The sequence below is a fragment of the Protopterus annectens genome, chromosome 4.part0, assembly GCF_019279795.1.
Source record: "Protopterus annectens isolate FY-2018-M chromosome 4.part0, PAN1.0, whole genome shotgun sequence".
Lineage (NCBI taxonomy): Eukaryota > Metazoa > Chordata > Ceratodontiformes > Protopteridae > Protopterus > Protopterus annectens.
Genome location: NC_056733.1, coordinates 551073306 through 551100012, shown reverse-complemented (window position 1 = coordinate 551100012; position 26707 = coordinate 551073306). Strand labels below are relative to the sequence as shown.

Genomic DNA, 26707 nt, shown 5'->3' with positions numbered 1-26707 from the left:
CTCCCTCAACAGTAAAACAGGACATCCCCAGGACCTGCCCCCCCTCCCCTTATCTCTAGGGAGCAAGTCATCACTGCCCTCTCAAAGGCAAAAAGTATAGCCTCCATGGGACCCAATAACATCCCACACTGCATCCTACATGAACTTAGGCAGGAGCTTGCAACACCATTAGGCACCCTATTCAATCAAAGCCTGAGTACTGGCTTCATCCCAGAATGGAGGAGCTACACTCATTCCTTTGCACAAAGGTGGAGTGTCCACCAATCCAGGAAATTATAGATCCATTAGCCTAACTAGCCTGATCTGCAAGGCCATGGAGCAGATTATCATGGCCATCATTAACAAGGACATTGGCAACCTCCAGACACTTGATCCTACACAGTTTGGTTTCATCAAGGGGAGGTCATGCCTGTTAAATTTGGTCAACTTCTTTGAGATAGTCACCAAGACCATAGACGAGGGGAAGATGGTGCACACTGCCTACCTTGACCTGGACAAGGCCTTCAATAGTATTCCCACTCAGGTATAATAGATAAACTCTCTCTCAACTAGGCATCAATCCATATGTTTCCAGATGGGTAGCAAACTGGCTCACTGATAGAACCCACCTAGTCAAAATAGGGGAAGCCACCTCAGGTAGTAGACCCATAACAAGTGGTGTATGCCAGGGATCAGTCTTGGGGACTCTGCTGTTTAGGATCTACTTCTCAGAGGTGCAGGACAAACCTAGTGGGCTATGGCTGAACAGGTTTGCAAGAGTGTCTCATCCAAACAACTGGTGCCAGAAGCATGGCCTCAAACTGAATGCCAAAAAATGCATCATCATCCTTTTTGGGGAGAATGATGTCCCCACAAATGATCACATTGATAATAAGGCACTAAGCAAGCAATCAGTCATGAGTGACTTGGGAACCCAGGTTGACAGCAAACTGAAGTTTGACCACCATATTGCCTCCATTGTACGGAAAGCTTTCTACATGGCCCACCTCATTAGTAAGGGTATCTCATCCAGGGACAAGGTGTTCATAACATCCCTGTATTCTTCCCGTATAAGACCCATTATTGAGTACAATGCCCCTTTCAGCATGTGCCTCAAAAGCACATGCAGCAACTGGAGAGACCACAGAGGTTCCTCACCCAGAGACTCCAGGGCCTCAAACATCTACCCTACACAGATAGGCTAAAATCCCTGTCTCTCTACTCAGTCTCCTACAGACTCCTCAGAGGTGACCTCTGTCTGGCATACAAAGCAATCTCAGAACCCAACCTGATGAGACCACTGCATGTCTGCATGTCTGCAAGACAAGCTCCACTCGGGTAAGCTGCATATGTGACCTCAACCTGGTCTGTGACATCAACAGGACATGTTGCTGGGATAGATTTGTGTCTCAGAGACTACCACTTTTGTGGAAGAGACTTCCTTTTCACATAAAGCAGAGTCCCTCATTAAATCTTTTTAAGTGCAACCTGAATAATTGGATGGGGGACAGAAAATACACCCCTGGGATTACACCTTAGTCCCTGCTTGACAGTGGCATATAGGTTCATAGGTTCATAGGTTGGTACTGAGCTATCTGCTCGAAGGCATATATTAGCTCTGCCATGTTGTGTGGTATTCACCGCCCCTTTAGTAGTTCTCTAGACCCCTGTACTAGCAGCTAGTACCGTTGACCCCTATCTAGTAGTGTTGTTGGTGTGATCCCCGGTGTGAACTTTCTGTTACCCATCCACTCATCAAGGTTCCTCTTGAAGAGTGATAGTGAGGGGCTCTGTCTTATGTAGATCGGGACCCTGTTCCATAGTAAGGGAAGTCTCTGCGAAGGGAATCTATCCCTCCAGCATGTTCTATTCATTGTTGTGTTGAGGTTTATATCCCTAGAGCATGTAGCTCGAATAAATTTGGTTTTGCTAAGATGGAGCATGTTCAACAATTCTGGGTTGGACATGGCTCTGTACGTTAGACAGACATATGGTGCTGACTTGTGAGAACATGGGCTAAATTCTTGGCTAGGCTTGTAAGGGCCTCAGGGCCAATAGCCTAGTAACTTCCTATGATCCTATGAAATAGTGGACCATTGAGAACAGTGGAAGGGGGTGGAGGGGAGAGGGAGCTGACCCACCTTAGCACTACTTACCATTCTCTAAAAAGATCCTCAAAAATATGCAGCACTTACCTGTACACTCCAAACAGCACAATCTACTGTTGCCCTGGTGGTCAGTCACATAGACATCAGCTATTTTATCTGCATACAAATAACCATACCAAAGAGACTGAAGTCCTTCCTTCCTGCTCTTAAATAGTAATATCCTCATTCCCTTCCTAAAGCACATTCTATAACTACCTCACTTTCTTTACTCCCTAAATACCTCCTCCCTTACGAGGCCACCACTGGAAACTAATTCCCTAACACCTCAACAATTAATAGACTTACCAGGCAGATATTTATGGGCAAAAATATCTGCCCAGCAAATACTTATTAATACCAAGTTTATATTGTTCTTATTGAAGTGTATGCCAAAATAGTTATCTAGTGTCACTCCTATTTTCAGCCAATTTATAAATTAGGAGAGAAAAATATTCCTTAAATGGGAGGCTAGGAGGAATAATAATGAGGTACAGGAAGTCAGGTAAGCAATGTGAATCTGGATACTTATACTAGCAAAAAAATATCATGGGTATTTAAAGAAAATATTGCAGTAACAGTGTTTAAACTTCTCTCTTGTGGTGCTACAACAATAATAAGTGGTTAAGAAGTAAGATAGAGGCTTAGTAACATCTCATTTGGGTGTCTCTGATCAAAAGCCTAATGCAGCTGGGGCAATTATATTGTATGCCTCCCTTAGGCACACAGACACATGTGCAAACACACACACACACACACACACACACACACACACACACACACACACACACACACACACACACAATTTCAGACAGATACTGGGACAGTGACAAATACAGGCAGACACACACACACACACACACACAAACACACACTTTCAGATGGACAATGGAACAGTGTCAAATGCAGACAGACGCACAAACACAAACACACACACACATGCACATATACACTTTCAGATGGATACTGGGACAGTGCCAAATAGACACACACACACACCCACACACACACACACACACACACACACACACACACACAGAAACATTCAGGCAGACACTGGTGTAGTCTCAAAGACACACACTGACACACATGCATACACAAACTCCCCATACATTTTCAATCATTCTGCTCTTATACTTAGCCTCAGAGTACCTACCGTTGTTAAAAGACCTCCTGCTGCTATAGACAAAAATGAATATACACTATGAATCTGCCACAATCAGAGTTTATTGCACTGCACACAACAGTGTATCAGAGCTTGTCTTTGACACACTTCCACACTCTACCATCATGGTGCACAGCTCTGGAGCAGAAAACATAGCTAATTTACTTTAGCCTCACTCCCAGACTGAAGGAGTTAGTTGAGCAGAATGCAGCAAGACCATCCCAGTACTGCTTGCTGAAGCTTTCATAACGTGGAGGACTTAAGCTTATTTGAGTTACTCCCTCATAACGTACTGTGCAATCCTGCTAAAGACAGGACTGCAAAGTGCCTTTTGTCCTTCTAAATTCCTCCATGCATAATATATTTACAATGCATTGTGCAGTTTAACATAATAGTGCTAATTTCAGCTGGTAGTTAAGTAATTTAAAATATCAAGGAAGAGGAACATTTCTTTCATGAACCAGAAGATGAAGTCAATTTTATAATAATACTATATATAAGCATCCATGCTGTCATTAATTGCTTGTGATCAATGCTTATATTTGTAGTATGGATAACATGCATTATAAAATATATGAAAAGAATAATTGTTAATGTGTTATCTCAAAAAAACATCTGAAAGAAGTTGCCAGCATGAATAAACAGTTGTTTATGGAAAATAATAGTTACTAACTGAAAGAATGTAGTAATTCATCGAATAGCTTTTCATTTCTTTCATTGTCTAAAATACATGCTGATTCTGTTTTTGTAGGACTAGAACAAAAAAAGCTCAGTGTTAAATGATTTTTTTTTGTTTATGTCCTCATCTTACTAGGTATTTTCTAATCATCTAAAGCAAGCTGTCAGAAGCTTCTTTATAAGCCAATAGAAAAGTTAGGAATGGGTTTTAAACCAGATGTAGGTCACTGGTATGGTGGTGAAATGTAATATCCCAATAATAAGAAATAATTTGCAACATTTTTTTCCATGTCTAGAAGATGAGTGGCGGATTCGCTTTGAATGTTCGCAGACAGAGATAGACTTCCTCAGAAAACGTCTCACTCAGTTTGAAGAGAGAATGGAATATGAATTTCAGTACAGAAAAGAACTAGAGGAGAAGGTATGATTGTCACCTGTCAAGAAATGTTTCTTCAACAGAGTTGAATACTTTGCCTGGAAAGAACATTAGTAATGTGTGAATGACACTCAGCAGTACTTTTAGATATTGTATGATGCTGTCTCTTGGGAGTTTTAAAAGTTATCCTCTGTCTGTTAAAACCACTGTAAAAGATGTCAAAAGCTAATTTTCTATTTAACCCTTTAGATGTTGGATCCAAACTACTTTTCAGAAACAATACTTCATTCTCATGTTAATTGCTTTTTTGCAGCATGCTGACTTTGGTCTTGGAAATACATTTTGGTTACATTTACAAAAGTATTGATGATAAACAGTTTCAGTATCACTGATTATATTATCGAAGAATGTTGCTAAAATTTCAGTTCTACAGCTAAGTGAAAAAGTTGGAAATATTTGTCTATGTAGTATATCACAGGAAATGCTGAACATGCGGGATATGTCACATATCTGACCCTAGACTCCTAAGCAAACACATTTTAGAATTTGTATTGATAAAGATGGCAAAGAATGCATAGTATCACACATACAAAGCAAAATACATACAAGTGCAGCATGTGTGGACATGTTATGTGTGTACATAAATCCCCTTAATCATCTCATCTGAAATCATTTGTTTTATATTATTTTCATTGTCTTTAAAACACAGATGGGGTTTCTGCATATTTCAGTTGTGTTCTTCTCTTCCTTTAGGCCCAGAAGTATTGTTTTATTTATAAAGGCATGCTTTTTGATGTGCAAATCTCCTTCACGCTGTCTCATTTTCTCTCTCTCTCTTTCTCTATCTCTCTCTCTCTCTCACACACACACACACACACACACACACACACACACACACACACACACACACACACAGACGTATGCATACACACATATGCAAGTATTCATTTGTCATATATTTATCTGTACGTAAATGTCTCACAGTGTTGGCATAAAGATTGTGCACTTAATGCAGTTGTGTTGTGACTGCACAATTGTACATATCACAAACTAGGGATTTCTGGATCATGCATCAAACTGTTTTGCTAGTTTCACATCTGGTAGTGTACAATGACAGTTAAGAGACTGGAGTGCTTATGTAGAATGGCTTGAATAATTACTATGACAGACAACACTAGGAACACTCTTTTAATAAAAGGATGCTCTCAGCTAATTATCCAAGCTTGTAGTGTGTTGCATTTGTGTACTGCATCTAGGCACTAAAAAGTTGTTTGTTTTTTCTCTGATGAGTTGTATATGGGAAATACCATATAGATGTTTAAAACAGCAATAGAAAGGTGTTGTATTTCTAAACTGAAATCCTATCTCTAATGATGTCCTTACATTCACAGCTGCAGTATTCATCACTTATGGGATTCCCTACTAAGGAGCCCAACATCCAGCCAGTCTACCAAAGCCTACCATTGCTTTAAAGTATGCTGAACATCATCCAAATGCTCCTCATGTAGTGTGGGGCATAAAGGTGGTGTTCAGGTGTACCATCCTCAGAACTTCTTTGCCGCCAGTCCTAAAGCTGTTTCTAACATTCGGTCTGTTTGCATACATCTGTTTTCTGCCATTTTTACTGCATTTTTGTATTCCGGTGATTACTCATGTTTAATGACATCCTCCTCATTGCAGATATGCACCCAGTTGGGGGGGTTGTTCTTTTTCTTGAATTTTTTGTGCTGTTTGAGGTTAATGTCATCCAGGAAGGGTGAATGCCAGTGTGGGAGACAGATTCCCCATAAAGACCACCACAATAAGTGCGTTTTGTGCCTAGGAGCTTCTCACAACCATACATCTTGTTCAATTTATCAGGCGTTCATCCCAAAAAACCCTTCATAGTAGGCTTTCCTCCCTTTCATTGTATCTTGAGAACCAACATCTTAAGCTTCTTGTTAAAGATGCAATGGAAAGAACTTAACACCCTGAGGGTCAGCCATCAAGGAAGAAGAAGAAGGTGAAAAAGGTAAGACTGGAGTCTTCCACTGTCCAGCCTCTGTTGGGTGTTTCTCCCAAGGTTGTTACAAACCCTGGCTGTGTTGTCAGATTTCTCTGCCACTTCCAGGTTGGAGGCTGGCAAGGATCTGGTGGGCAGCCTGTCAGAAGAGGTTTTGCAGGTGTCCGTTTCATACTTTTAGGAGGAACCAAGGTTGATTGTTTCTGAGGGGTCTGGGGGGTTCCACAGATTCTTCTTAGGGAAGAAGTTTTTACTACGCTTGTCAAATGCCATTCTGAGTCAGATCCTTCTCAGTTTTCTAGAGTGGATGTTCCATTAAAAAGAAACAGAAAATTAAACATGTTTCTTCTGCTCCTAGGGATCCACTAAGTGAGTGGCAGGCCTTTACTCAGGGGTTATTTAATGCTTTACTGACATTAAGGCCTTCTCAAGGGGTTTCGATTCCTGCTCCTCCTTGGTCCTCTTCTCCACTTAAAAGGCCCGGGAACTGAATTCTTCTGAGGAAGAGTTGGATTCTGATGAATAATCCCTTACCTATTCTACTCAGATTCCTTCTTTTTTAGACTATGGGTCAGAGGAGGAGGAATCCAATAGTCCAGATACTCCTTCTGAGGAAATTTTATTTGCGGACATAATCTCTAGGATGTTGGAATTTTTTTAACTGGGATTGTGCTCTGGTCTCTGATATCCATAAGAGGTACTATGAGTTACTGCAGGTGGAATCTCCTAAACCTGAGTCTATTCCTCCTGTTTTGGCTGCTTTACTGGATGTTTTATTCCAATGTCTCTAAAGCGCTAGATTCCCTGCCCCCTGCTCCCAAGAAGCCTGATAGGTTTTATAGGTTGCCTGAGGATTGTTCCTTTTTGTTCAAATGTCCTGCTGCTGGCCCCTCTGTGGTGTCTGTCACCTCTGATAAGCAATCTCAGTTGCTTCCTTTGTCCAAGTTACTGCCTTCTGACAAGGACAACAGAACCATGGACAAGCTGGGTAAGAAGGTTTATACTTTGGCTACCCTAGTTTTTGGGGCAATTAATTAACAGACCCGTATAACTAGGTATGTGTTGGCTCTTCTTTCTCAGGCTTGTCAGCTTTTTTATGATTTTTCAGACTCTGAGAGAAAATTTTCTGTTCTTTCCTTGCTAGGGACATCCTCTCAAGTAGTTCATAATTCTATCAAATATAGCTATGATGCAGCAGATGCCTCTTCTAGGGCTGCCTTTTGGTTCAGTAATGAGGAGATATTCTTGGCTTAGGCTTCAGCTTTTACCTGATGATATCAAGGCTATGTTGATGGATGCTGCTCTGAAAAATAAACTGTTGTTTGGCGAAGCAACTGCTGGTTTGTTTAAGTCTCTTCAGGACAAAAGGAAGGCCTTACAGCAGCCTAAACATGTGTTTGTTTCTCCTGTGCCTAAATTTCAGAGAAACTACCCTTCTAAGACAGAGTTTGTTCATAAGCAATCACACCTTCCTAGTAAAGGTAAAAAGGGTGGTAAACAGGCTTCCCCTCCTAAGGCCACTCAGACTGCAGAGATTCGAAAGTCTTCCTTTCCTGGCAAACCAGATGCTGTCTGACTATCCGACTGTTTCTAACAACATTCCTTTTTCCCTTCACCTTTCTTTTTTTCTTCCTGTTTGGCTTCAGATCACTTAGGATTCTTGGGTTCTGTCAGTCAATTGTCAGAGTACTTCATGGTGTGGATAGCCCATCCTCCTTTTATGGGCATTCCTCAGCCTTCCTGGGAACAACTTATTTTTTTCACAGAAGTTGTTAGAGATCTCTTGTCTCAGGGTACTATTCAAGGGGTGCCTGTGTCCCAAAAGGGGAAGGGTTTCATTCAAGAATGTTTCTAGTACCCAGAATAGAAGGTACTTGGAGACAGATTCTAGACCTCTGTCATCTAAAAACTTTCCTGAAGGTGCCTTCCTTTTGGATGTTGCCCCTTCAGGCTCTGTTTCCTGTCTTGCTACCTCAGGCCTTTCTAGTGTCTCTGGATCTCCATGTTCCGATCCATCCTGTTTTCAGGAAGTTTTTGCATTTCTCTGTTGCTTCTTGGCAATTTCAGTTCTGTGCTTTGCTCTTTGGCCTTTCTATTGCTCCAAGGGTGTTCACCAAATGCCTCACTTCTGTGATTGCTTTTTGCAGGCTTCAAGGGATCCAAATATCTCCTTATGTGGAAGATCTGCTGATTCAGACATGCTCTCTGGAGGTCCGTTTTCAAAATCTTCATTTTGGCGTTTCTCTTCTTCAGACCCTGGGGTTCACAATAGGCTTCAAAAAGTCTTCTCGGACTCCTTCTCGGGATCATGTCTTTCTGGCTTTCAGGATTCAGGCAGTGCCAATGCTAGCCTTCTCCAAAGACCTTAACTCTCATTTCTTACTTTCAAACTCTTCTTCTCTGGCCTCCTTTTCAGCCAGGGAGTTTCTGAGAGTTCTGGGTTTCATGGCTTCTACCATTCTGATACTCCCTCTGGCCAAACTCCACATGAAGAAGTTCCAGTGGTTTCTGAAGTCCATGTGGCTTCAACATATGCATCCTCTAGACTTCATAGTTCCTCTTCTCCCTTGTCTCAAGAAGGAACTTCTCTTTTGGATTCAGCAGCGGTCTCTAAATCCAGGGCTCCCTTTTTACCCCCCTTCCTTCTCAGCATCTGTTCACAGATGCTACAGATGTGTGATGAGGAACAACATTTGGTTCCCTGAAGGTGCAGGAAGTGTGGCTGCCTCATCAGCAGAAGGAATACATCAGTGTCAAAGAGATGAGAGCTCTTATGCTGGCTCTTCAGGCCTTTTATCCTCGTTTCTGTCCTGGGCCTCTCAAGGTATTCACAGGCAATACCACAGTCATGTGGTATAGCAACAAACAAGGAGGAATGAGATCTTACCTTCTTTGCTGGTTGGAACTTCTGGTATGGGATATGACTGTCAAGTATCAAGTGACTCTTCAGGCAGTTTATATCCATTCAGATCAGATTACTGTGACAGACACTCTGAGCAGGTCACACTCAATCCCACAAATGGATGCTTCACAGGGATATGTTTCTGGACATTATTCACCAGTGGGGTACTCCTCCAGTAGATTTCTTTGCCTCCCTTCTGAACAGTCAGCTTCTTCTGTTTTATGCCAGAGACCCAGGTCCTCTGGTATGGAAGGTGGATGCCCTCTCATTTATTAGGAAGGGGATGATTCTTTATGCATTCCCTTCCCTTACTCTGATTGCAAAAGTCCTCTTCAAAATTCAACAGGATGTTCCCAAAATCTTGTTGGTGACTCCCTTTTGGTTGTGACAGCACTGGTTCCTTCTACTTTTGCATCTAGCCAGGGGCAGTCATCACAAGTTACCTCACAGGGTGGATCTACTCACAAAAGACAAGGGATCTCTCATCCATCCCCACCTGTTCATTCTTCAACTGACACTGTGGGTGATAGGGTTTATTCCTCATGTTGCAGGTCCTGCAGGAGGCCAGGACACTTATTACTAGGAAATTCTACTTATCTAAATGGAAGAAGATTTCTGTTTGGTGCCTCTCTCATAACCTGGACCCACTTACTGTGGATGTTCCATTGGTTCTGTTGTATTTGTGTGAGTTGCTCAATGCTGGTTTGACCTCTTCTTCTATTAAGTCCCACTTATTAGCTCTTTCTGCTTGTCTGCCTTTAACTCCTCCTTTAGCTTCTAGATTTCAGGCTAAGCAATTTCTTAAAGGTGTCCTTAATATTAGACCTTGCATGAAGCCTGTTCCTCTTCCCTGGGATCTTAATTTTGTTGTGGAGAAATTGACTCAGGCTCCTTTTTTGCCTGCTGTTTCAGCTTCCTTGCAACATTGTTCTTGGAAGACAGTTCTTTTGTTGGCTCTTACTTCTGCCAGACAGGTGTCTGAGTTGCAAGCCCTTATGGCTTGTCCGCCTTTTTTAATATTCGATGTGGACAGGGTGTCCTTACATACTAATCCTTCTTTTATGACTAAGGTGGAGTTGTTACTTAAGCTGTCTATTAATTTGCCTACTTTTTCCCCTCTATGGAATTTGACAGTGAGAGGGTGTTGCATACTTTGGACATGCATAGACAGCTCAGATTTTATTTGGATAAGACTAAAGCTATTAGAAAATCTGGTCAGTTGTTTGTTTCCTTTCATCCTAGGTCTTTAGGACTGGCTGTTTCCAAACAAACTATTTCAACTTGGATTTCAAAGGCTGTTTCTTTTTGTTACACTGTTCATGGTGACAGCCTTCCTTCTTTTGTAAAGACTCATTCTACAAGGGCTGTGGCTTCTTCTGGTGCTTTTTTCAAGGGCTTCGACGGCTTCAACACTAATTTTATTCTTGAAGCAGCTACCTGGACCTCTGTGCGTACTTTTACCAAACACTACAAATTGGGTGGTATCTCCAGAGCTAGAGCTGGTTTTGCTAATGACATCCTTCATGACTTCTTAGAGAGCTCTAGTGCTGCTTTTTCCTCTCAAGTTTCTTCTTCAGCTTTGCCAGTTTCCCATAAGTGATGAATACTGCAGTGGTGAATGTAAGGACCATAACGGTAGATGTATTTGCCTTCACTGCTGCAGTATTCACTCTCTCTCTTCATCGCCCTAGTCTTTTTCCTTCCTGATGTACAGGTTTTGTTTGGTTTTCCTTGGACTGGTGTTCCTACTGGGCAATCAATTCTGAGTATAGTACGCCTGAATGTCACCTTTATGCCCTATACTACGCAAGGAGCATTTGGGTGATGTTCAGCATACCTTAATAATATTGATATTGCGCTGAATTTGTTTTATATTATATTATATTATATTATATTATATTATATTATATTATATTATCTGCAATATCATGGTTGTGTGGCTGTTTTACAGTACTTGAACATTTGATTTGATTCTTATCTGGGGTATGCCCCAAGGCAAAGACATTGTGCACCTTTAAATAGGACATGGAATGGTGCACTAAAGCCCTTTTTAATTATTGAAGTCCCTGTGCACAGTGGAGCAAGACCCTCTGTGTGGTCTTGTGCCAATTTTGTCCACTAGTAGTATAATACAGGAAATTCCAAGCACCAATAACAAAATCAAATTATCCAATCCTCTGTTGGTTTCATGCAATTCAAAAAACATAAAACATAATTGCACATGCTAGTTCCAATAGTGTAAACTATGGGAGTCCAACTGCAAATAAATTGCTATTCAAACATCTTCTAATAGGTTGATCAGCAAACAATTCTAAATGGTAGAATGACAGTTAGTTAACCACTGAAATAAGGTTTAGTGACAAGCACGTTAGTAAACTAGAATCTTCCCTTCCTTTTCCAATTTTGGATTGCTCTATTGTATTTTTGGTTTACTGAAAGTGGATTTCAGCAAATTGAAGTCATACAAGTGGGATTCACTGATTTATTGGTAGATGAGTCAATAGGAAAACATACAGAACACACACACACACACACACACACACACACACACACACACACACACACACACACACACACACACACACACACACACACACACACACACACACACACACGCACACACACGTACACACACTTTTGATGCATGTAAGAAAAATATGTTCCAGTGACAAATTCCCCTTTAGCTAAGGCAAACCTGCTACCTCACACAACCTTGACAGCCTTCAAATTTTAATGGTGACAAGTTACTGGCAGTAGGAAATCTCATGGTGCCAGATCCTCTTATTTACATATTATGGTAGTAAATCCTGGTCCAACACATGCCTAATGACTATGATTTCTTTATGAATCACAGTTAGGAATGATGATAGACTATGGCACACTTGCTTATGACATGTAGTTAATGTCTGCGTTAAAAAGTACCTGCAAATTGCTGTTTGTTAAGATAGACTGCACCTTAAACATCTGCCTTATGTCACTGGATATATGTAATGCTGTCATGCTATATAGCAGTCTGACAGCCATTCAGAAGTGTACATCGTGTGCACTCGAGTATTAACTGCTCCTAGGTGCCATTCATAAAAATAAAATAGTATTGCCACACCAGTAAGTGCCACTATGATTCATCAGAGGCTAGTTCTTGCCTTATATTCATTGCTTGCTAGGACGGACCTTGAATCTTTTGACCAGAAAAGAGCTGATGGCAAAGCTATTATCTCAATGAGGCCAGCATATATAAGCTATAACTCTCACTCTAATCATCTCACTAAAAGATGAGAGGGCAGTCATGCAGATATTTTATTTATACCATGAAATGCAAGTGGGATACCAGTTGAACTACTAACTCTACTTTCAGCATGAATCCTGGGAGTGACAGCACCCCTCTCTGGTTGAATGGAGCTTGCAAGTGTTCACAGCCAAATATTTTCTTTGCAGTTTCTTATATCATACATCACTGCATATACATATGTATACATCACTTGATATAGTCAGCCACACTGATGTTCCACTCACCAGGCTAAACAAGGAGAAAGTTACTGTCAGCTGCCTGTCGGGTGCCAGGATCCTCCACATAACGCACGCACTCAGGTCACTCCACAACAAGTACAAATATGACTCTGTCATTGTCCATGTTGGTGTGAATGACCTGAGACGTACCTCCCTGCACTACATGAAAAGAGACATGGAGGAGCTTTCTGATCTTGTAGCCCAGGCAGGTATGACCCTAGCCCTGAGTAGTATCCTGCCATCACCCAGAATGATACCACAGTACAAGGACAAAATGATTGACTTCAACAATTGGCTAACCTTCTGGTGTCATTCTAAGGGGATCCAGTATCTGTCTGCCTGGGATGACATGATCGACAGACCACGATGCTTTGCCAGAGAAGTCCTGCACCTGTCACACTTGGGATTCCGGATACTGGCTAAGGTTCTTGCCACCCCTATAGTGCCTTTTTTAGGCAAGGTTCAAATGAAAATTCACCACTGTAACAGGTACAAGCAAGCAAAATCTGAGGGTAATACTACACAATGCTAGAAGTTTAAACCTCAAAATGCACTCACTCGAGGCTCTCTTAAAATGGAGAACATCGACATCTGTGCAATGACAGAGTCCTGATTCAAGGCTCCAGAGAGCACCCCTGCATTACCAGGCTATAATTCATACCACACCTTTCGGCCACCCGACCTGGACAGAAACACTAAAGCAGAGGCGTGTTCATATTCATTAAGGATATCCACACCTCCAGATTAGTTGCTCAGCATAATGCATCTGAGATTATCCAAGTGCAACTAACTCTGGGCAAGACCAAAATCCAAATTGTAGCTTGCTACAGATCCCCCACCATGCCCCAGCATTCCCACTCCTCATTTCTTGATACGCTGGAAAATATTAGGGTACAACCTAACACCCTAATAATGGGAGATTACAACTACCCCACCATTAACTGGGAAAACTACTCATGTACCAACTCTTTTGCTCAACGTTTTCTGGAATTCATAAATTCCAATGCCTTGGATCAACTTATCCACACCCCCACCAGGGGCAGCAATATCCTAGACCTGGTCATTACCAACATGGGCAACTGGTGTTCCACACCAGAGGTCCGTTCCTCGTTGGTCAGATACAACCACAAGCTAATCACCCTAGACATCCACATCCTGTCCCCACCCCCATTAGGAAAACCACCATAAAAAAATTGTCCAAAGCCAGCTTCATGCTTCTTAAGACAGAAGTGGCAAACTTCACGACACCTATGCAGACGTACAATAGAGGTACAATTGCTGAATCCTACACAAATGCACTTTATAAGCACTTACACGGGTGCGTGGATCATGCAATCTCTAACAGAACCAAGATGCTATCCTCCAAAAAAAGGAAGTCATTCTGGTGGACCCCGCCATAAACAAACTCTACAACAGAAGAAAGAAGCTGTTGCAAAACAGAGTAAAATCCCATGATGAGAGGAACTCCCTGGTCAGCCTCAGTAAGAAACTGAGATCCCTCATAAAATCCTCTAAAGCTAGGTATGAAAACAAAATCACCAGTGATTTTAAAGACAACCACAAAGCATTCTATAGCTATGTCAAGAATCTCAATGGCAACACTCAGATCTGCTCTGAGTTACAGCACAGTGGCACTAAATATACAGAACCAACTGATATTGCCAACATCCTGGCAGATAGGTTCAGTGCTAACTTTACCCCCCTCTCACCCTCTCATCCCCTAAAGGGCCCATTTCTATACCTGAAGAATGCAAAGTTCCTGTAATCATGGCTGCACAGGTAAAAACCACACTCTCCAAAGCCAAGAACACAGCATCCATGGGACCTGACAACATCCCAGGCTGCATTCTACATGAACTACAGAACGAAGTGGCATCCCACCTAAGTACCATGTTCAGTCATAGCCTTACCTCAGGCTTTCTGCCCACTGAATGGCACACAATGAAGGTCATCCCACTCCACAAAGGGGGAGCCACCATGGACCCTGGGTTCTACAGCCCCATTCGCCTGATGAGCCTGGTCTGCAAGGCTATGGAACGTATCATCATGGAACTTATAAACAATGACATTGGTAATCTCCAAACTCTAGACCCCACCCAGTTCGGGTTTGTAAAAGGCAGGTCATGTCTCCTAAACCTGATAGACTTCTTTGAAGCGGTCATCAAAGCCGTAAATGAGAGTAAGGTGGTTCACACAGCCTATCTAGATCTCGCCAAGGCCTTCGCACCATCCCCCACTCTGGAATTAGAGGTAAACTCACTAAACTAGTTATAAATCCCTATGTCACAAGATGGGTTGCCAGCTGGCTCACTGACGTAATCCGACGTCAGACCAGTGACAAGTGGAGTACAACAGGGTTCAGTCCTGGGTCCTCTCCTGTTTGGTATCTACTTCTCTGAAGTACAGGCTAACACAGAAGGTCTTTGGCTAATGAAGTTCACAGATGACTGCAAACTAGGAGCCATAATCGAAACTCCTAATGATGTGGACATCCTGCAAAAGGGCCTCACTGAGACAAATGCCTGGTGTCACAGCCATGGCCTCAAGCTCAATGCCAAAAAGTGCATTGTCATCCCTTTTGGTAAAAACTCTGTACCCATGAACTACCACAAAGGCAGTAGTCTACTTAACACTAAAAGTGTGATAAGAGACCTTGGGACACAGGTGGACAGTAGTCTCTCCTTTGATAATCACATTGCCACAGTAGTCAGGAAATCCTTCTACATGGCACACCTCATCACAAAAGGTCTCTCATCCAGGAAAAAAGAGGTCTTTGTTCCCCTCTACTCGTCACTCATTAGACCCATTATAGAATACAGTGCTCCTTTTGGTATGTACCTCACAAGCAATCTACAACAACTGGAAAGGCCGCAGAAATACCTCACAAAGAGGATTACTGGCCTCAAACAGATGCCCTTGCAGACCATCTCAAAAAACTCCAGCTTTACTCCATCGCAAATCACCTACTCAGAGGTGATCTATGCCTAACATACAAAGCTATGTCAAACCCAGAGCTGTTGGACATGCTCCACTTAAAGAAATCCCAATCCCTCTGAGCTACACGCTCTAGGGACCTAAACCTTGTCACAACAATAAACAGCACATGCTGGAAGGATAGATTCCTGTTCCAGAGACAAACTACTTATCTGTATCAAACAAAGCTCCTCATTAACACTCTTCAAGAAAAATCGTGATGATTGGATGGGAGATAGGAAATTCACCCCGGGGATTACTTCTGTGGCTCTGCTCGACAGGGGCACAGGAAAATAATTTTCTTGGGTGGCAAAAGCCAGGGTGCCTTTTTGGCTTGGCATATAAAGGCCCTAGTGCCAATAGCCTAGTACCTACCTATAAACCTTTGACCTGTTTCTTGATGGTAATATGTAACACAGTCACTGACGGCATCACAAAATAACTTAATGGAAACATACAAATGCCATAATATTGGCAATTATATTGCATAGTATGTCTTCTGGCATATGTAAGTTTTTAAAGACCTCATAAAGGAGATCTTTTAAGCTATTAACTAAAGAGGTAGTGAATTCAACAGGAAGGGAGCACAGTAAGTAAAGGAGTGACACTGGTGCCTACCAGTCTCACTTAGCCTGTGACCTATTTTCAGAGAAGGCCTGAGGTACAGGGAAAGTTCTCCTACTCTTTTCAATAATTCCTGTGGGATATTTTACATCCACCTGAGCTACCACCAAGTCAGGCACATGGGGCCTTGTTTTAACACCTCAGCTAAAGGATGGTAGATTCAGAACTATGGAATCTCCTTATGCTGTGCTACGATATCAGTACCGGAAAATGATTAAAAGCACCAAGGCTAAGAATAGAAACCTCAGTCTTCTGATCTTCCAACATCAAAAGTGAGTGAAATATAGATTCAGCCATTGACACTACCTTCAATTTAGATCCTAGGAATCACAATGACTCTCTCTGGCTGGCAGACTGTTCAGTAATACAAGTGAAGGTCTTTAAAGGAAACAGGGTTATACTTCGTGGGGTTCCATATATAAGTGCCGCAATCTTAAATGGTATCCCAATCCCTGTAATTTATGCAGCACAAAGGTGATATGGAAAGAACATAAGTTTCACAGAATCATTATTTAATCTCATTGGATTCCCTTACGGTAAAAGAGGGATAACAATGTCCGGTCAAGTCACAAGATCTGGTTTCCAGAGGATAATAACTTTAAAGTACACCTAAAGAGATCTGGTGTTGCATTTATTGCTTGCTAATTTTTCCGAAGCTGCAAACCTTTCCAGTCCTGATAGCAGATATGGTTTTATTACTAAAATATCAGCAATTAGTCTTTTTTATTGTAAACCCGTTCCATCTACAGTCTATCCCTTTAATCATAGTTTCCATTGAAGGGATAAACCATTGTCAATCTCCATGACATGAAATCTTTTTTGGAGTGGCTTAGTTAAGAATATGTAAAAACATAGTACAGAAAAGTTTTACCATGTAGGCAGAATGAATAATGTGTTTCAATCCAGGAGGACAGTTTATAGTTTATTGATCAGTAACTGCCCGAACACATTTCCATGATATTAATGCTCACTGCCCATGTTTGTCTTTATAATAGAGGAACTGCAACATTGCAGTTTATGCATTTTCTGAATTAAACTTGGCAGGGTGTACAGCAGAAGACAACAAACTATAGTTCTCCTTTTTATGATAATTTATTTATTTTATTTAATGTTTGTTGACCAGGTATGTGGAAATGTCCAAGGATCCCTTAAAGTCCTGACTTGGACCAAGAAGACAATAGCAAATTACATGGAATCAAGCTACAGAATTACACTAGTCCAGAAAAAAATAAAGCATGATATGAACATATATGTGTAAATACATACATAGAGAGAGAGAGAAAGGGATTTATATTCAGATTTTGGCATTTCAAAACATAGTAGCTAGGAAATAGTCTTTTGAACACAGGCAGCAGACAAGAAAAAAGAAATTGAAAGTTGGAAGGAGAAGAGCAACTGGGACCATGTCAACCCAGAAGCAAGAGAGAGAGAGACTGGTTCATTTAAACTATCAGTGACTAGGTACAAATTAGCTGATTGATGCAGGGATCTGGAAAGTCATATTGATCAAGAAATGGAAAATGTTAGTAAATGTCAGGAAGCCATAATGAACAGGGTATCAGGGACAAAAATCCAACTGGGAAGATAGATGGTGGGAGGAAAGTGGAGTATATGTTCTGCTTTTAAAACAGTGTACCTAATGGTCTCATAATTCATCCTGTCCACATAAAAGACCTCTACTATACTATGAGGGCAAAATGTAAAACTAATATAACCCAGTCCTGGGATGATATAATATGCACTAGGAAGCACCAATCTATTTATGACAAAGGATATTTAGTTCTGTCTTGCACAATCCTCTTTGACATCTATTTTTAGAATTCAAGGCCAATGTCAAGGGCCTTTGGCTTACCAAGTTTGCAGGTGATTGCAAGTTATGAGCAGTCATAGAAACTCCCCAGATACTAACATCTTACAGGAAGGTCTAACACAGACAGATGAATAGTTCCAAAGCCATGACTTAAAACACAGTACCAAGAAATGTATAATAATATATTTTAGTAAGCTGGCTACCCAGTGAAACAGCCTCATTGATAAAACACCCCTAAAAGTAGACACAGTAGTCAGGGATTTGGGGACCCATGCAAATAGCAACCTGGCTTTTTGTCAGCATGTGTCTAAGTGGGTAAGAAAATCATTCTGTATCACTCAAATTATAAGTAAGAGCATGGCATCTTGCTCCAGGGAAGTAATTATGCCACTGTTCTCAGCACTTTTCACACCAATCATTGAGTATAATATCTCATTTAGTGTGTATCTGACAAAGCACATGAAACAACTGGAATGACTACAGATGTTCCTCACAAAAAGAATGCATAGCATACCACCTAGATAATTGTATGGTGAATAGTACAGAGAGCTATGCTTTATGGTATAAAAACCTGCAAACCAGTATCTATGAATAGGTGTAAATCAACAAAATGAACATAAATTAAGCCAAAATGAATAGTTATTCTCCCAATAGCTAAATTAAAACAAAAACATCTTATTATATTATGCTTTACATGCGTTTTTAAATGCTGTATACCAACTATATTGCAAACAAAGTCTGTAATGTGTAGTGATTAATCACATTTTACCCAGATTTTGAATTGACCATCAATGGTTGTAAACAACTATAAAGCAAGGCAATAATTCTAAATGGTAAACCTACCAATACATTCCAAGTAACTGACCAGCTCAAAATAGACAAACCTAATAAAAGAAAAATCAGGAAACAAATGCATTTATTTTAGTTCAAGATAAAATTGTAGACCAGCCCAAAGGTTCTTTCCTACTTTACTCGGCCACTCAGAAACTTTTACCTCTATCTATTTGATCTGTTCAGAGGTCCATTTTCTCTATATTTTGTATCATGTTCCAATATTTTTCTCATTAGTACATTTACTTGTAACATGTTAAAGTTCAGAAAGAATTGTATCATACTGAAAAACATGCCTCAGCTTTTGTTTATCCTCAGTTAGGCTACTGCCTTGAATTTCCCATCATCAGTTGCCAAGCCTTCTGGAATTAAAATGTGACACGTGCAACTGAGCTTTGTAACTCTGAGTTTTTAATTACTTCTGTTCAGCTTCAAGCTACACTGCCGCAACGCCTTCAGCAACTCAGTCAATCTTTTAGCATTGTCTTATTTGTTCAAACCCAATATCAGCACATGATTCAAAATATTAACATTTTCAAATCCATTGATCGCTGATGCTTTTGTTAACTGCAAATTGAAGCTGGGTAATACTGATGATAGACCTGGACCCTATCCAGTGGGTTACCAGTGCCCCCTTCTATGCAGCAACTCTCTGATTTACCTCATGTGCTGATGGTATACCATATATGAATCTGAGAAATGTTTATTAATAGTACCATTTGCAATTTTCTCCTTCAAGCTTAAGTTGTCAAAATACATTACTAGCATTAAACACAAACAAATATTATGCAGTTAAGACACAAAACTGATTGCTATCAGTTACACCCCTTTGACACTCAAGACTATACAATACTGTTCAAGAAACCAGACTACAGGATGCAGATGTAACACACTGAATGACTTTTTGGGAACCACTAATTTAAATATATGTATATGTAGTTTACATTTTACATTTACAGATTTATTGTCATAATTAGTGTATCACAAGTTACAGAGTTACTGTCTAGCTATAATGGCATCTCAATGATATCATCATTTACAGTGAGTAGAAAAATGCATGAGTTGCAGTATCCAAACATTTTTACAAATTAATAGTGGCTATAAACAGTATATGTCAGACTAATCATACCTGTGTCAGCAAATAGATTATTGGAAATCTGCTTAACCTACCCTGAGGTTTTACAATATCCACACAAGTTATAATAGTTAACCAAAAAAAAAAAAAAAAAACACAATGCAAGTTGGTGGAGTGGAAACAATATATTTATTTACGTGTCTATATTAAATCAGTAAACACTTAAAATAGCGAACACTGATTTATCAACCCTTTAAAAGTGAAAGCTTGAAATCCCAAAGACACAGAACAGTGATTTTTTTTCCCAGGGAAAAAAATTGCTGAGCCATTTTCAGGACTTTGCCATTTCCTCTACTGTGGTGCAATCTTGGAGTTTGTATATTTAAGTAGTGGGGGTGTGGGGGGGCACATCCCCCCACATTGGGGGTGGGGGGAACCCCCCCCAGACTTTATTTAGTGTATTGAAGTTTTTTTTGTTTTGTTTTATGGAACAGCTATTTATTTCCTTGGGGAAAAAAAATTGCTGTTCCGTGTGTTTGGGATTTCAAGCATTTGCTTTTAAGGGGTCGATAAATCAGTGTTGGCTATTTAAAACATTCACTGATTTAATATATACCCTTATTTACAACTATAAAATAAAAACACAATGACATTGACTAAGTGCTTTTGCCCTCACATAAATGGGCATCATTAGAGTCGAACAACACACCAAAACTAAATCTATTTATATAAGATAAATACATATATAACTTCCTTTAATAAATTAAAGGTTAAAAACATTGCAGTTTAACTATAAACAAGTCTTGGAAGCACAGGACAAAATACCCCCAAAAAAATAACATTTACTCAAAGAACAAAAACACTTTTTAACCTACTTAAATAGCTATTCTTAAAACTAATTAAAATCAGTGTATCGACCCAAAATTACTTTATAAGACTATATGACAATACTTATATTCCATTAGTAAAAAAAAAAATTAAAAAAACCCATTCCAATAATAACCAAATGAAATCATAATCATATATGTTTGGCCCTTTGTTTCTATATAGCTGAAATAGAAATATTGTCTTTAATACCAGGCTCACTTTTGGCATTAAGTCTTAACTGCCACTCTGTTTCTTTCACTTCCACTTCCAATTTAGAATCAACACCACATTCTTTAATATTTATTTTATCAATAATAAAAAATAATAATCTTTTAAAATTGATACATCTAGTACTATGTGCATACAAGGCACTACTTAATTTCTTGTTTTTGAGGTCCCTAATGTGTTCTGCCATCCTATCCCTTAATCTCTTGGTAGTTTTTCCTCCATAAAATCCAGGGCATACTGTATATGTTGCTATAAATAGCATAATTTTGGTGTTACAATTGCAGCACCCAGGACATTGCAGGTTCCTATGGTATACTGCAATAGCAACATATGGACCATCATTAATAAACTTGCAACAACAGCAGGCTCCACACTTATTCATTTTGGATCTGTAAACTTTAGGTCTCCTTTCATTTTGCATTTCTAAAAACTTTTTTATGTTTCTACCCTTACTGTATGCTACTTTTGGTTTATAACCCAATTTTGATTTCAAATCTGCATCAAATACTCCTTTGCAAAACATATTAAGTTTGGAAACAAAAACAGGTGCATTGTGATTATATTGGATGACCATAATACCACTTCCATGGGAATTTTGACCTGCTTCTAAGTTTATAGGCTCCTTCATTTTTAAGATAGGGGTAATCTTGTTTTTCCAGATCTTAACAGCCTCGTTCCTTATTTTCAACAAAAAACATACAGGATAGTCCCTGCCTTTAAACATCCCCAACAAAATGGCCATCTCTTCATCAAATTTCTCATCATCACTAACAAATCTTGACAATCTAACCATCTGTCCTTTTACTACACTTCACTTTTGATGTAGTGGGTGGCAGCTGTCAAACTGTAAAAAGGTATTGGAATAGGTCTTTTTTCAAAAAATACCGAATGTCAACTCATCTGTCAAAATGTCTTTTTTCAAAGGAATATCTACAAAGTCTATTTCAGCTGTGTGCACTCTATAAGTAAACTTCAAAAACTGGGTAGTATTATTCAAATACTCCATAAAATCTTTTATTTCTTCTTGATTACCTAACCAGAATATTAGTATATTATCCAAAAATCTCAAGAAAATTAAGATTCTAGACATATAGGGTGAAGAAAAAATGTAATGTGTCTCCCACTCTGCTAAAGCCAGATTGGCAAAGATAGTTGCACATTTCACCGTCATAACAATGCCTACAACTTGACGAAAAAATTCTCCCTCAAAAAAGCGAAAATTGTTTCCCCAAAACCAAATAAGTCAACTAATAAATTCTTCTTAACATCATTAATAACCCCAGTCACTCTCAAACTATGAAAATAAAACTCTAATCCAATACCATGAGGTATAACTCTAAAGAGATTAATCACGTCTGCTGCCAGAAATAAAAATTCCTGTCTAATATTGATACCTCTTAAAAGTTCAAGACAGTGACAAGAGTCTCGCAAAATATACAATTTATTTTGCAAGGCCATCTTTGAATAGTAATCAATAAAGGCTGCTACAGATTCAGTCTTTGATCCCCTGGCTGCCACAATCAGCCTAAAAGGGGGGTCATTTTCTTTTTTATGTATATTAGGTATCCCAAACACAGCTGGAATTATTGGGGCCTCCACTGTTAAATATTCCAGTTCAGATATTGTAATGGACCCTTGGCTAAAGACATCATAAAGTGACATATCTCTTTTGGCATAGGCTCTATTGATTTAATTTATTGATACCCTTCATAGGTGGAGGTATCATTCAAGATATCATACATTTTACACATATAGTCAAAATATGTCATTATTACCACACCACCACATTTGTCTGTTTTCATTATTTTATATTCCTTATTTTTGGTTAATTCTTTAGGCATGATCTCTCTTCAGGAGTTAAATTGTCTTTGAGAGCAGTGTTGGAATTAACAATCCTTGTAAATTCACCCTCACAAATGCATTCAAACACATACACCAAAGGGTTGCTTGGGGGAATAAAGGTACTTTTGCTTTTCAGCACTAATGTACTACTATTAAGCACATCACTATAGTTTGAAAAAAAAATAAACGCAAATTCAACTGTCTAATAAACAATTTGAAGTTAAACAACAACTCTGCCAAATCAGTTTTAAACATGGGAAGATAATTCAAACCTTTGCTCAATAATTTAAAATGCACATCCTGAATAACAAAGTCACTTAAATTGTATATTGTAAAATGTTGACAGCACTTAACTTGTGCAACACTTTTTTCAAATTCCAGTGTAGATTCTGTAAGTACATCAGTCTGTATATTTACTAATTCAATCTCCCCCTCCCTGTCCCCCTTGGTGTATATCTGTTGCATGCTCAATTGGTCGACCGGAATTGTGGGGCTTGTCCATCTTCATTTCGCAGGTTCTCAGAACACTTCAATTGGGGTAAGTGTTCTGAAAAATATTCTCACTCATTTTCATTCGGGGAGTCATCTCTGTTTGTGTTATTATTGTCATTGGCTCTTAAATAATTGTCCCTACTCACAGTACTTTCACCTTTTCGGACCTGGGGAGGGGGGGATATGCCTTTATATCAGCATATTCTTTGGCATCTCTATACAATTTACACTGCTTCCTGTCACAATTATCTTTAACAAATTTATCTAAGTCGCTAAAAATCTTATTGCACCTTTGAGTAACATTGGAGAATAATAAGTCATTAATAATGCTGTTGTTTAAATCAGTAATATCTTTTTTCAGTTTTAATGACTTACGATCATTGTCCCATTTGATAATGTTCATGAGTTCAAACCTGGTTCTATCAAATAGAAAGATAAGCTCCTGGTGCATTACAGAGCCACTTTTGGTAATTTTGTCCTGTGCTTCCAAGGCTTGTTTACAGTTAAACTGCAATGTTTTTAACCTTTAATTTATTAAAGCAAGTTACATATGTAATTATCTTTTATAAATAGATGAAGTTTTGGTGTGTTGTTCAACTCTGATGATGCCCATTTATGTGAGGGTGAAAGCACTTAGTCCATGTGATCGTGTTTTTATTTTATAGTTGTAAATAAATATATTGGCTCCGTTCTACCTGCTTGCATGGTGCTTTTTTATTTTTAAGTTTTAATTGTTAATGGGATCATATTATATATGCACTTGAGCTGCTTCATGTTCAAATCACCATAGGTAAAATCCAATACCACTTCCTTGCAAGCAATAGGTCCCCCCTATATGACTCAGGAAACCCATACCATGTATTTAAACATATTAGAAACACTAACCATCCAACCCAATACCATATTCATGGGTGACTTTAATTACCCCACTATTAACTGGGAATCCTATAGAACATCAAACATACAGGCACAGAGATTCCTGGATTTTCTAAACACAAACTCCCTGGAACAAATAGTGAGTGCACCAACCAGGGGTGCAACCATACTGGATCTGGTCCTCACTAATATGGGACAGTGCTGCACACTCCTTACTGTAATGTCTTCCTTGGCAAGGTCAGACCACAAAATGGTCTCCTTTGAAGTAAAAATAAAACCTGGACCCCCAGCTAAACCTGCAATGTTCAGGAACTACTCTAAGGCTAAACTCCTGCTATTATGTGATAACCTGGCAAAATGTCAAGCCTCCATAAGCCTTGAGGACACTTATGCCTATGCAGAACTGTTCACAAAAACCCTGTACAAGCATGTTAATAGCTGCATAGAGGCATATGTACCCACCAGGAAGAAGTACAGAACTAACTCAAAATACAAGCCACCCTGGTGGAATCACAAAATCAATTGGCTGTATAACAGAAGGAAGAAAATAATGGCAAAATTTGGGGGTGTAGCACCCAGCAAGATCAAAGCACTCTCATCAAACTAAGCAAACAACTCAGAGGACAAATAAACTCTACCAAAGCCAAATGTGAGGCAAGCTTGGCCTCCCAGGCCAAGGGCAACCACAAAACATTCTTTAGCTATGTCCACAACCTCAAAGGCAAAACACAATCATGTGTAGAGCTCATTGTAAATGGAGCCACTTGTACTGGGCCAGGAGAAATAGCAAACCTCCTGGCTAATAAATTCAGCTCAATCTTTACCCCTCTCTCCCCTCAACCTTTTCTCAGGAAATACCATCAAATATAACTCACCCTACTATCATTACGGAAAAGGTCCTTAATGCTCCGTCTAAAACCAAGAACACTGTATCAATGGGCCCATACAATATCCCAGGATGACTTCTAAATAGCATGAAACATGACCTAACAGGGCCTCTGGAATTACTATTTAACTGTAGCCTCCAAATAGGCTTCATGCCTCATGAATGGAGAACAGTAAGAGTCATCCCTCTGCACAAAGGTGGGCCATCTACAGACACTGGAAACTACAGGCCCATAAGTCTCACTAGTCTTATATGTAAAGGCATGGAAAGAATTCTCATTGAAATGATCAGCAGAGATATAGTAAACCTCCAGACACTGGACCCAACCCAGTTTGGTTTCATCAAGGGCAGATCATACCTACTCAACCTAATGGACTTTGAGAAGGCAACCAAAGCAATGGATGATGGAAAAATCATTCACACTGCCTACCTTGAACTGGTCAAGGCATTTGACACAATCCACACAGTTTATTTAGAGGAATAGATGATACCCCGTAAATGCTGTTTTAATAGTGAGAAATTAGTTCATTGTGCTTTATGTTCTAACTGTTTATGTTGTTATGTGGGAAAGACAGAGTGTAAACTCAAAAACAAGACTGGAGAACATCTGAGAAATATTAGAGATTGCTATGAAGTAAATGCTCTAGCAAAACATGTCAGATTAAATCCAGGACACGTTTAAATTTATTATTTTAGAAGTTGTATCTGTATCAGAAAGAGGTGGTGCATGGCCCTATTTTTTTGGAAAAATTGGAATTAATATGGCAAATGAGCCTGAATTCCATATACTGGCCAGGTTTAAATGAAGGTCTCTCTGTCGCTAGTCTTTTAAAACTGAAAGGTCTCAAGAGATAGTTTTTGTAGTAATTATGTTTGTATTTTTTAAAATTGTCTAATTCTTTCATATTTTATATTGCTTTTTTATATTGCTTTTATGCCTTTTGTATATAATTGTTTTTTATTTATACATTCTTAATTTTGTGATACTAATATAGTTTATATATGCATATTCATATATTTATATTAGGGGATGTGTTTATACATATGGGCTCCAAGACAGGATATGATGTCATCTTGTACGTACATAAATTTGGTGCAGGATAAATCTATACTATTTCTGATGAAGTTCCTGATAAATTAACTGTTTGGTATGAAAGCGCTTATTCCTCTAAATAAACCGTGAAGATTTACTACTTCCTGCCTGCGTTTGCTTCACTTTGGATTTTGTGGTTTCTTTTGTTCCTGTTTGCATTTGACACAATACCCCACTTGAGGATTGTTGACAAACTCAGGAGGTTAAGTACAAATCTGTATGTCACTCAGTGGATAAACAAATGGCTCACAGACATGACCCTGTAAGTTAGAATTGGAAAGTCCACCTCTACAAAAGAGCCATTCACAAGTGGAGTCCCGCAGGCATCAGTCCTTGGACTGCTCCTTTTTGGCATTT

The 26707-nt window shown here is 39.5% G+C and overlaps 1 protein-coding gene across 3 annotated transcripts in view; it reads left to right on the top strand.

The window, feature by feature from the left end:
* The window catches only part of MYO18B (myosin XVIIIB), a 2352406-nt gene that overhangs the window by 1296228 nt on the left and 1029471 nt on the right, over window positions 1–26707 (top strand). For all 3 annotated transcript variants that reach the window (XM_044068483.1, XM_044068482.1, XM_044068484.1), the window contains one exon: window positions 4263–4387. In XM_044068483.1, coding sequence (XP_043924418.1) covers window positions 4263–4387 — 125 coding nt within the window. The remainder of the gene's footprint in view (window positions 1–4262; window positions 4388–26707) is intronic.